Here is a 13,341-nt window from a genome sequence, read left to right as displayed (position 1 = left end):
GCCCACTTCATCTAGAAGTGGCCAGCAAATTACCGAAGTGGAGGAGCCTAATATTCTTACTAACTTAAATTTTTTAAGGGAAATATTTGTTTCAACTCGCGGAGATCCTTCCTTAAGATTCGAGGCGGCCGAATCTTTGGTTTCTCTTAGTTTTAACGATTTTCTGGCTGAACATCAATCCTTTATTTTGAATGCTTCTTTGAATCTCTCTTTGGAGCAACATCCTGCCATAATGCTTCTTTAACATGCGTTTAACATTTGTTTTCCCCTTGTAATACTTCGCAGAAATTTAAAAGCAAATCTTTCTTCTTTAGGAGCAATATTGCAGCATGGCTCATCTCGTGGAGCTTCGGGAGTCTCGTGAATCAATGAAAAAGTCTAGTGCTTGTATTCTCCACCTAGAGCAGCAGCTCCCAGAAGAGAGTAAAATCTCGTCCGATCTTCGCCGTGAGTTTCCCTTTCTTTGTCATTTTGGCGTTGTCTTTCTCTTGGTGATAACTTGCCTGTTTAACTCCTTCACTCCTCAGGAAGTGAGCAAGAGCTTAAGGATCAGGTCTTTATTTTATCCCGGGAAAAGGACAGTCTTTCGAACAAAGTCTCCACTTTTCAAAAGGACGTTCATTATTTGCATGAGGATCTCGATCATATGGTGAAGGATGCAACCCTGATTGCAAAGAGTCTTCGCAAAAATGCTCAAGAAGAGAAGGTCAGGCTCTTTAATGAGTTCTGTGATTCCCAAGGCATTCCTCGCGTTTCTCTGGATCTTGAAGCATTTTCTGATGATGAGCCTGAACATGCTACCAAAGAATCAATTCCTATCATTAATGAATTTTCTCCTACTGGCAAGGATACCGAAACCGACGAGGATCGTGAAGATGATTCCCGCGAGGATGCCGAAACCGACGAGGATCATAAAGATGATTCCCGCGAGGATGCATGACCTTTTTGAAATTTGCTAATGTTGTAACCTTAGCTTTCACTTTGGCTGAACGCTCCCAATCTTGGGGGGAAGACAATATTTTTAATGTATTTGCCCCTTCCTTGTACTTTTGTGGTTCCCTTTATCTCATGCCTTTGCGTTTGCCTCTATCCCGTACTTTGGGTTTGCCTCTATCTCGTGCCTTTTCTTCCACCAAGTATATACTTTGGAAAACTGAGTCTTGTGAAGATAATGCTTAATAAGAACATAAAAAAGTATATACTTGCCCCTTGTTCTTATTGAGCATTAGCTAATCAAGACAATGTTCCGCAAGCCCAATTTCATGCTTAGTCCTTCTATTTATTGTTTCAACTTCCTTGCTGGGTGTGAGCGAATTTGTGTTTTCTTTGTGATTCTATGAGGTCTTATTGCGCCTCCTAGTTAATGTATTATTGTGCCTCATCCTTTCTGAAGGATCTTAACTCGACGAAGTATCAGGCGCTTATTACCCTTGCGAATGATAATCCATCTACCTCGTCTTAACATTTATTTTTATTTTCTCTGCGACAATGCGACATGCCTAGATATTCGCATGAACATTATCCCCATGACATTGTCGTATTTTTTTGGTCACACAGCTCCCTAATATGGAGGGTGTCATCCCTTTATATTCCCCCTTCAAGGATGTTAACCCTAACATGCATGTTGGTATCCTCCCATCCAATTATTACGATATTCAGTTGTTTTCATGACTTCTTATCACCTTCGCCGATATGGCTTTGGGTTAAGAAGCCACACCCTAAGTGAGGTTTCTTTGGTATCGAGTACATCGTAGCCAAGACTTCCCATATGGTCATGGCCGGTAACACTCCAGACTTCCTCACATGGCGAAGGGCCATACACTCAATACAGATTTTAAGCTCGTGGATGGTGCATGTATCCTTTTTCCAAATCATTGACAGGCTTCACACCTTGTGGAGATATTCTTCGCGTCTTTGTGCATATATGGCCAAAAGTACCATTGCGTCCTGGTTTTGAGAGCTAGTGACCTGGTTCCGCTATGATTACCAACGTCCCGATAGTGAATTGATTTTATGATTTCTATTCCCTCCTTTTGCGGCAAACATCTCAGCATCAGGCCCAAATACGATCTTCGGTACAGGATTCTTTCTCGGACATCGTAATTCGTGGACTTGCTTTTAATTTTATTTTTCTCTTGCCTATCTCGCGGGAGATCTCCTTTCATCAAATAGTTATAAATGGGGGCTCGCCAATCATCATCGCTTATTTCCACATCCCCTTCTTCTATCATCATTACTTGGGACTCCCTTTCCTCTCTGGTTACTGAGGGTTGCATTAACCGCTCAATCATGATATGCTCGATATTTAGATCCTCAATCATTGAGGCTATGAAGGAAAGTGCATCTTCATGTCTATTATTGTCTCGTCCTATGTTTCTCCAAATAAGGCTTCATATCTTCATTGAGTAATCTTTCACGAGTTGCTGATATCTCTGCATCACCGATCAACTGCGTTATATCTTCCTTCAATTTGGCGAACCACTAGCTGTGAATCATTGTTAATTTGTACTTCGTTAATCCCATTTCTATCGCAATCCTTAAAGCTTGTACCACTGCTTCATATTCAGCTCGATATTTGTTGTTGCGTATTCCAACCAAAAGCAGAAAACTATCCTGATCCATGTGGGCGAAGTGAATACTATTCCTATTCATCCTCCACAACTGTTTCATGATCTATCGACGAATATTTCCCACCTTCTAGGATGATTCTCCGGTAACAAGCCCTTAGGGTATGGCCGACTGTCGTCTACATCCATCATTTCTCCTATGCTTTCGTCTTCCCCCGAGGGAAATTCAGCGAGGAAATCTACGATTATTTGCGACTTCGAAGAAGTCTGTACTTCATACTTTAGCTTAAATTGATCAATCTGGGTATTCCATCTTTCTACTCTCCTAACTCTTATTGAATTCTTCAAGATTGTTTCTATAGGAATTCTTGTAAGGAACTTAATTTTGTGGGTTTGGAAATAAGTCAGTAACTTTTGTGACGTGTAAAACAATGCCAGTATCAATTTTTCAATCTTTGGATAATTTTTCTCTGCGGAATTGAGGGTTTTGCTGACGTAAAAAATTGGTTTCTCTACTCCTTCATCGTTCCGAAGTAAGACGGCACTAATAGCGTTTGGTGTCGCTGCAAGACAAAGCAACATATCCTCTCCGGGTTCTGGTTTTTGCAAGATTGAGAATTTAATAAGGTACCCCTTTATACCTTTCAATGCCTCTTCACAATCTTGTGTCCATGCGAACTTTGCTCTTTTTTTCAAAATGTCAAAGAAGTGCTTACATTTGTCTGAGGACCGAGAGATAAATCTTCCTAGAGTTGCTAACTGCCCGTTTAATTTTTGTACATCTTTTATGGTCGCGGGTGAGGGAATTTATAGTATAGACTGGACTTTTTCTGGATAAACTTCTATACCTTTTCGTGAAACTATGTGTCCCAGAAACTTCACCGATTCAACCCCGAAGATGCATTTTATTGGGTTTATCTTCATTTTGTATTTCCTCATCCGTTCAAAGATCTCCCCCAGGTCTTCCACATGATCCCCTGAATCCTTTGTGTTGACCAACATATCATCCACATAAACTTCTAATTTCGTATGTACCCACTTTGCGAAAAAATTTTCCACCATCCATTTATATGTTTCCCCCGCATTTTTCAATCCAAATGGCATTATTGTGTAATAGTAGAACCCCCTGGGAGCGAAGAAGGCCGTGTTTTCCTAGTCTTCCTTATCCAAGGGTATTTGATTGTATCCACAATATCCATCCATGGATGACAACCTTTTATATCCTGATGCTGATTCCACCATCTTGGAGATATTTGGTAGGGGAAAACTATCTTTGGGACACGCGGTATTCAGGTCACTGAAATCAATACATATTCTTATTTCATTGTTCTTTTTTGGCACGATTACCATGTTTGCAATCCAGTCTAGATACTTTGCTGGCCTTATGATTCCTGCTTTCATCATCTTTTTAAGTTCCTTATCGATTTTCTAGCATCGATAAGTTGCCTGATTGGCTTGGTTGTCAGATCTAGATCCAATCTATGACATGCCACTCGTGGATCAATTCCTGGCATTTCCTCCATGCTCCATGCAAATATGTTGCCATATTTTTTTAGCAATTCAACTAGCCTCACTTCTTCTTTTTTGTCCATTTTCGTCCCAATCTTTAGGATCTTGGGTTCATCGTTAGTCCCCAATTTTACATCCTTTGTTGGTTCTACTGCAGCAAATTTCATGACAGGTTCTCCTAATGGTGTCGGCTCCCTTACCTGTTTCACAATCTATCCTTATTCTTCTGGTATCTCGCTGGGTATTTTCCATCCTTCTTTATCTCTTTCCATGTATACCATTAACTCGTCCTCTTTTTTCAACTCAAGCATTTTCTTTTTCGTTCCTTCTTCCTTTTCAATCTTCCCTCGTAATTCTCAATGTCCTTCTCATCACATTCTTCCGCGTCCTCGCTGCTTCCACGTATCTCACCAATCCCACTGGGCATGGGGAATCGTAACAATTGGTGATAGGTTGAAGCGACTCCCTTTATCCTATGGATCCACGGTCGGCCCATGAGGGCGTTGTAGGGTGACTCCACATCCACCACGCAAACGGTAACCATTGAATTTCTAATTCTCCTGCGAGGATCCTCATACATATCTCGCCTTTTGGTTTCGTTGCCACCTTGTTGAATCCGTAAAGTGTATATGCCGATGGTATCATATCAGAATCCTCATACGCCAAGGCTCTGAACGTATGGTAGAAGAGGACATCTACCGAACTTCCCATATCTACCAAGACTTTGTCCACATCCCACATTGTTTGTTGGATATCTTCTTTCAACAAATGTTTACACATGGTCAAGGTGATGACCAATGAATTCATGTGTTGAGCCCCTCCTTTTGGTGCATCTCGTGCCGAAAATTGTATGTCTATCTTTTGACATTCCTCTAGTGGCTCCTTCTTCTCTATTGGAAATATTTTGTTTCCTTCATGGTCCACCTTGTATATCCTTGAGAGAACGTTATCTTGGAAGTTGAGGAAATCCTCCTTCGAATGTACCACAAAATTGCAGCCGAACGACCACCCTCCTTGGTTTGTTTTAACTTGATGTTGTCCCGTCAGGTCCCTATAATAATGTTGTGGTGCCGGTGGCAGCTCCCGACCTTCTATGTGATGTGCGAGTTTTCCCTGTTCCATGAGGTGAAGTATGATATTCCTAACGCTCCTGCAATTGTTCGTATGATGTCCATGAAAGCTATGATATCTGAAGAATTCATGACTCTTCCCAAGAGTTGGTTCTCTTCACAAATTTGGTGGTGTTGGAATTTCCTCAGTCAATATCACTTCCTCCCATATCCTCTCCAAAGTTGCGTTAAGCTTCGGGAGTTCTAACTATGTCCAACCATTTACTCCTTGCTTCGTCGGCTTTATGTTCCTCAGCTGGTGTCCTTTGGCTTTATCACTTTGCGGCTTTCGATCCTTCTGCAAGGATTTTTCCCGCCTTTGGCCAACCCGCTTCAGCTCTCCTTATGATGTTGTTTTCACCATGGCATCCAACATAACCTTCTTATCCATCCATTGCACCTGGCCTTGCCTTTGCGAATTTCCCATCTGAATCCTCAATCTTCGCAGCTCTGGTAATATTTCGTAGTCCATAATCCCTCTTACCGATTCATCAATATATCTTTCTCGCCTCTTTCTTTCGCTTTCCTCCTTACTCTTTTTCCTTCTTTATATCTTAGCTTATGATTTTTCGTTCTCGCCTCTACTAACATCCTCCTTGGATCTCTTTCTCGATCGTATCCTTCTATCAACCTTCTTCCTTGTGTTCTTCGTTCGTCCTTTTCTTCATAATCTTCGTAGGGACTCTCCTCCCCATACAGGGTCCTTTTCCGAGATGAAGCCGTTATCATTTCTGAACTATCGTTTTCTTATTGTGAGATTCCAACCTTCATTTTACTTCCACGTTCATATTCCTCTCGTTTCGCCTGACTGCCTCGTTTTTCCGTTCCTGCTTGCCATTCCGGCTGGTACCTTACTCGCCCCTTATATCGACGAGTTTTTTTACTCGGTTCTTTCGATATCACGTCTTTATCACCCTCGTTCCCCTCCAGTTCTTCTCAATCTGTTTCCCCTTTCGTAATATCCCCGGCTTTCACGATTTGAGATGGTTCCTCCATGGATTCATCCTCTACACTCTGCTTGCCTTTACTTTTCCTTGTGAATTCTCGTCTTTCATCTTTTGTGGGCGTTTCTTCCTTCTCCGCTTTCTTCAGGGATTCCAACCGCTTGCTCCTCCTTTCCGACGATGTTCCTCCTATTTCCATTCTTCTTCCCCTTTTGGCCTCTAATCGTTTGCATGTCCTCTTCGCTATCATGTGTGCCGCCCAATCTGGTGTTCTAGTCATCGATTTTCCCTAATTTCAATATTGGTTTTTCTCTAAAACCTAATCTTAAAAAGGGATGTTTGCTAAAATCTCTTACTCCTAAAACTTTAGCTAAGATGTCATACAAAGATATATTACTCCTAAAACTCTAGCTTCTCTCCACTCCTTAGATGAGGATGAATCCCCAATCTAAGTTCCCTGTTTCTGGACGCCAAAATGTAACTAATGGAAACCCAGTAGCACACCCAAAGTAATAGTAACCAAGATCTAAGACATCTTAAATAAAGTAAACACCGAAAATTCTTATTGATGAATCATTCAAAGTAACAAAGATACAAGTTCTTGAAAACAAGGAAACCCTAATACCTCCCCTAGGTTAAACTCTCCCACTCTCCAAAAATCCCCCCCTCTATAAAATTGCCCAAGGACCTCTATTTATAGGCCATCTAACTCTAATGGAACACGACTCATTTTATTTCGTCGCGTTTTCGCAGTAACGCCTTACGCTTCGCCCAAACCATTTTCCATAAAGTTTTTCCCTTCTTTCGCTTACTTCACATGGGCTTCTCGGGACACTTGTCTCTTTTCTTACTCCATAATTTATCTACCTCGTGGATTGTCTTTTCGGCCAAGTAATCTTACTTCGTCCTTTTTACTTCGCGGAAAATATCTTGTAGGGTACTTCATGGATCCTTCATAACCCTTGTTCCTCTCGGAGCTTACTTCGTGATGGGACACTATCTCTCACATAGCTTTTACCTCGTCGACTTGTCAATAATGGTGACTCTGACTTGATTTGACAAGTCACTGACGAAGATTTTCGTGACACGATACAGAATCTTTAGTCCGGATTCTCGCGTATTCCACGAGGCGATCCATATTTTGGTATCTATATTAACAAAGAAAATTGCTAATAAATAGTCATAAGAAAATCTTATGGAACTGCAACCAAACTTATGTTCAATAAAATACCAAATTTTTGTAGATAAAAGTTATTTTCATACACGCAGGAAAGGCACCTGTTCATTTTCAAATTTTTTTCTTAGTATAGAAAGCTTGATACGATCCTTTAACTTCAGCCAAGTATCTTATTTCATTCAATATACATCTGTGCATGACAGCAATTATGTATCCCTATTGTCTTTATCACATTCTCCTATCCTCATGGATTCGAGTAATGATTTTCCCTCAAGTTTAGCGGAAACGTATTTCTTCAAATAATCCAGATGTCCAATTGTTCGGAACAAGGCAGGTTTCTCTGGTGTTATCTTGTTAAGTATGGGACCTATATCCGCGTCTAGTTTAGGGCTCTGAAATGTTGCAACAGAGAGCCTCTCCTTTGTTAAGTTTATTGTTGCTCGGTGTTCCACACTACGGTAAATCCCATTACTCATTATCTGTCAAAAGGAAGCAAAAAAGAATTAGCAAAAACTCGGTAGACGCCCAAGTCTTGGATAATTATATTTCATTAACTCTTTTTACCTCCAAAGTATCTCCAATGTTCACTACAAAGGCATCGGGTAGAGGTTTAATGGGAACCCATGAATTTTCTTTTTTAATCTGTAACCCGTTCACTTCGTTGAGTTGAAGGAGGATCGTCAAACCAGCAGCATCTGAATGTGGTGTTAAGCCAATAACGTTCTCGGGTTGAGAGCAAGGAGGATAGTAAGTCAGCCTCATTGCTTGTCCCCCGCCTTCAAACAATTCAGCCATGATGTTTGTTTCCATTTGTAAAGCCTTCTCCATCGACTTAACGAGGCCCTTGCCTAGTTCATTCATCTCCAATGAGTAGGACTCCATTGTCTCCCTGCTCATAAGAACCCAACTTTAAAAGCTTAACAATTTAAGATATACTTGAATGAATGGTGCATGGTACTAGATGAATTTACAAAACATCGATCACCACTCACCTCATGCCTCGGCTTGCTATGGCCTATTAGTACTATAATATCAGTTCCAAATGGGTGTTACAGAGAACTAACCTGAGAGGTAGGAGGAGTTCAGGAAATAGCCGAGGCTTCCTCATATAATGGGGAAGAGTGAACACGAAAAACATATCTGCCCAATCAAGCTTTTGGCCTTCTGAATGAACAAAAGCTTGCCCAAATCCTTCCAAATCTCCTTCTACCTGCCAAAATTTCTTTTTCTCATCCATAGGGAGGTTGAAGAAACCTTCAATTTCCGATTTCACTTTCTCCACCAATAGAAAGTCAACTCCATGGTTTACCACCTGCGCATAGGCCCATAAACTCTAAGTACTTGTTAATATCATAGAAAAAACTTTCCGGCAATACCGATCGATACTACTTTGTTACAGCAAGACAACAACTAATTCATATTCGTGGACATCTTAATTCCTACAGACTGATAAAACAAAGTTTCCAATATCGTAATTGAAGAACTGTCACATACCTGAAAGAAACCCCATTCTTTGCAAGCAGAGTGAAGCTTTTCCAATTCTGAGTCCCCAATGATGGGTTCTGGAGAAAGTAAATTCTTCAAATCAATGACAGGTATGGTTTGATCAAGCATAGACACACCAGAGAGGTCAGTCAACGGCTCCAGATCATCTCGTATGTATCGTGCTGGGACTTCCCCAGGCGATTGTTTCACCAATTCGTGAACGCTAGGTACAAACAAAGAACTACCAAAGTTTACCAGTTTTGGTGCCTCCATGAAATTTTTAATGTGGCTTCCTCCTAATCAGATTGATGTTTCAGAATATGAACTCAGTCGTCCTCTCTTATGGTTTGCCTATCTTTTTATTCCACCTACGTTATGATTTGGTTTTTTTTATTACTGATGGCTTTTCCATAGTATTAAAAATAATAAAAAATGATTGGACTTTTAACAAACAACTTCAAGATTAGAATTTTTTTTTGCATAAAAGAGGAAAGCCTCGTATATTCAAGATCAGAAGCATTACAAGAGTTTTTACAGTTTATACCAGCTAAAGAAACCACAAAGATTAAGAATATTAGAATATTAGTTCATACATGTTGACATTTCAAACTCCTGTACAGATTCCCAGCAGTGCTTCGCTGCGGTGTCGCATGCTTATGCCATTCACGTGCCCAATGGTGGTGCACTAGTAATGTTATTATAAGTCTTTTTTTTTTGTCCCGAAAAGAGAAGATATATTAAAACAGGAGGATTTACAAAAGGCTACCGTTAATGGTAGATAAAAAACGAAAAAGAAAAAATTAATTAAATTACACGAACAAATTAATACCATTATAATTTGTCTTCTGGCGCAAAATCCTACATCATCATCCAAAATCTGATCATGCTGAATTTTTCTCCTGAATTTAGAATATGCCCGATGACTTGATATTTGTCATGTAATCCAAACACAACTTAATTTTCACAGTGACAAAATTTTTGGCCTGGTTATCCAGAATCCACATAGTTATCCTCAAACTTCCATTGTGGCCTATAATGCACATCTGGGCGATTTGACCAAAAAGGTACAAAACCTTGTTCTTATGGACGGGTAGAATTTGTGTTGAGTAAAATGAACATAAACTATTTTAATATGCAACTGATGATAGTGTTCCTGAACTCTTTTTTAATATATCTGTAGTAATACCTACTGCTTCTCCTACCTCAAAACCATCGACAAGATCTTCCTTTTTCTCCACCATCTCTTACCTTTCTTTACGAACAGAAAATATGCTCCACCGTTCTCCACCATCGCCACCTTTTGTTTCTCCACCATCGACGCACATTTTGTTCAAATCAAAGAAAAAAAATCAAAAACCCCAAACAATTTTTTTCTTAATCACCACAATGAAGAAGGTAATTACTATTCGTACCTATTAATTTTTGGTTTTCTCTAAAATTCTTTTTCTATGATTACGATATTGGTTTCATTTAATTATATATATAACTCTCTCTACTGATTAGCAATCTTTCGCTCCTTAAAATTCCACCACAACTGCATGGAAACTCCTACACCCCAAAATCAATCATCAAAAACTAAGTCAAAATCATCAATATTACCACCATCATGGTCGGTCTATCTTATCATCTCACCAACGCACCTCTGAAAACATATGTCGGTGTCACACAGTATAGATCCATAGGGTTAACAATTCCTCTTATTTTAATTGAATTTTTGAACAGACTAACTACCCTGATTGTGTTCGTCGGCACAACAGAAGTATTTAGTTTGTGGAAATCAAACAATTTAGTCTAAAGGATATTTTAGGCGAACAATTTTCCTTAATTATTATTTTTCTTAAATCTTAAAGACTTAGTCGAATATGGAATAACATCCCGGTTGCTATATGGTGGTGTATATGGAGGAGAGAAATGCAAAAACCTTCGAAAACAAAAAGAAAACTTTGGCAAGCCTCATTAGAGATATCAAATTGCAAGCGCTTTTTTGGGTCGAATCAAATACAAAAATGTTGGGGCTTACGGAAAATATGGTGATTCTTTATGGGATTCATTATACCGGCCTCCGTCATAAAAAAGTTTTGTGTGGTTTTTATTTGGGTAATCGATTCCCATTTCGGTTCTCTTTTTTTGTTCGGTTGTAATCATTGGGTTAAAGTACCCCCTTAAATGTTTTTTCAATGAAATTTCTATTTGACCGATCAAAAGAAAAATATATGCACGCAATTAACTAAAGCTTAACATTTCAAAATATGCTGAGATCAAAAGAGACCACAAATAGGTAACCTGAGAGGTAGTGGGAGTTTGGAAAATAGCCTCGGCTTCCTCATATGCTGCTGGAGGAAATTTAGTGATATTAGTTAGTGGCAGGTCCACCCACTAAAGCCCAGTAACTAGAGGTCCATAATATAAAGAAAACATAAAAATGGACCCAATTTTTTATCACTTGGTCCTGTACACGTGCGAAACTAGGAAGATTTTTTCGGTAAATGTTTGGATTACCCTTCATGCATAATAACGATAAGACTAAATCAGTCACAAATATTTTCATTTTCATTTTCTCTTTCCACGACTTGAGCTCTGTGTTGAAGATCGAAGAAACTCCGCTTGAAAGCATCACCGACGAGTTTTATTGAATGAATCATCAATAAAATCCAGCAAATAAGGTAAGTTTCATCTCTTTTGATTGTTTAATTCGGTCGTAATCCTTGATTAGAATTTACATACAAATCTATGGTTTCAAAAACCCTAATAACACTAATTCACTTTGAACTCCTGGCTAGATTCACAATTAGTTTTTAGATCTGTAATCTCATTTCCATTATCGGTGATTTTAGTTAAAGATTGGTAGTATAGATCTGAGTTGTTGATGTTTGATTGTAGATCCGTGATTGCACGATCTGGTAGTACATATATCTCGTACTGATGGTATTATAGATCTTAGTTTTTATTTATTGATGGTAGTACACATAGATCTTAGTTTTAGGTTTATTGTTGTTTTGGTTTGTTTTTTTATGAATCTTGATCGTAATTACTCAATTTTTTGGTTAGATTATGGTGTTTTAAACATATTTGAACTATCGCTTTGATTATCTTGTTGTTTCGCTTCTTTATTTTATCAAATGCGTGCTTGTTTGTTGTTTCAGGGGTATTATCCAGCAGTACATATGTTGCATACTGATACAAATTGCTTTTGATTCTGTTTTATTCTTAGTTTTATCTTATCACTTGTTGTTGTTCGACCCATAAGTACATATCTTTGATACTGAAATAAGACTCTCTCGATTCCGTTTTTTTTTTGATATATTCATTACATATGGTTGTTTTTTAGTTCATGAATTAGCAGTACATATGTGTCATACTGATACAAACTGCTTTTGATTCTGTTTTATTTCTTAGTTTTACCACTTGTTGTTTGATCCAGAGGTACATATATGCGTTAATGAAATAATACTCTCTCGATTATATTTTTTTTTATAGATTCATTCCATGCAGTTGTTTTAGTTCATGAATCAGCAGTACATATGTGGCATACTGATGCGAACTGCTTTGGACTTTTTCATTTGTTGTTGTTTCATCCATAAGTATATATATGGATTCTGTTAGATTCTACTACCCAATGTAGTATGTTCGAAACTAGAATAAAACATGGAAAACATATAAGGTACATAAGAACTGTACTGGATTTTTGAGTAATGCATAACAACTATACTGGATTTTATCTCGAAGTAATTTTTCTTCTTACTGCATACCCGTCTTCACACTACCGAATCAGTGCATAATCATCCACACACATATGAAATATTGTACTATGTGTTTCGATTCTCTTACTTTACACAGACCCGTCACTTGTATTGTGATACAATTGATATGTAGTTCATGAATCTTCAGTACATATATCGCATACTGATAGAAATTGCTCTTGGTTGTGTTTGATACCTAACAGGAGGAGACTACTTTTGTGAAGAGACATCTTACTGGTGAACTTGAGAAGAAATACGAATGTAAGTATAGTTGATTTAATTTTTGGATTGCTTTGTTTTGATCTGTGCATGAAAATAGGTATTGATTGTTGAGATTGAGTGTGGTTTTTAACATATTAAGAATGAATTAATTGAGTGCATATTTGATATACTGAGAATGAATTGAATACATTTTGGGTGCACCATATTTTGGCAACATGGATCCATGGCAATGTAATGCTTCCAGACCCAGTGTTATGTCCAATTAAATGAAAACATTAATATTCAGATGAATTGTTTGTTCTTTGTGGTAACATGTTGCTGGAATATAATGGTTACATCATTTTGTTTACAGTTGTTTATTTATTTTGTTTGTTAAATTAATGAAAAATCATAGTGCATAGATGCTGCACCTCAGAGAAAGTTGGTGTTAAATAGCGCAAACACAAATCCAGGGTTCACAACATGGTATTTGTATGATTTATTTTCTAAAGTTTCGTTGTTTGTGCAACAGTTCGTACAAATTAGTCAACACCATTGTTTGGCAATCTATGCATCCCTAATAAATTAGTGTAACACCATTGTTTGGCA

At 38.4% G+C, this 13,341-nt stretch overlaps 1 protein-coding gene across 1 annotated transcript; it reads right to left on the bottom strand.

Moving 5' to 3' along the window:
- Window positions 1–7,345: 7,345 nt before the first annotated feature.
- On the bottom strand, window positions 7,346–9,138 carry LOC113347643 (codeine O-demethylase-like). Its single transcript, XM_026591320.1, has 4 exons — window positions 8,801–9,138; window positions 8,371–8,618; window positions 7,871–8,195; window positions 7,346–7,785 (listed from the first exon to the last, which is right to left on the bottom strand). The coding sequence occupies exons 1-4, from the start codon at window positions 9,062–9,064 to the stop codon at window positions 7,513–7,515; spliced, it is 1,110 nt and encodes a 369-aa protein (XP_026447105.1). The 5' UTR covers window positions 9,065–9,138; the 3' UTR covers window positions 7,346–7,512.
- Window positions 9,139–13,341: the final 4,203 nt, after the last annotated feature.

The sequence above is a fragment of the Papaver somniferum genome, chromosome 2, assembly GCF_003573695.1.
Source record: "Papaver somniferum cultivar HN1 chromosome 2, ASM357369v1, whole genome shotgun sequence".
Taxonomy (NCBI): Eukaryota; Viridiplantae; Streptophyta; class Magnoliopsida; order Ranunculales; family Papaveraceae; genus Papaver; species Papaver somniferum.
The sequence above is the reverse complement of the archived record's forward strand: the minus strand, read 5'-3'. Positions and strand labels throughout refer to the sequence as shown.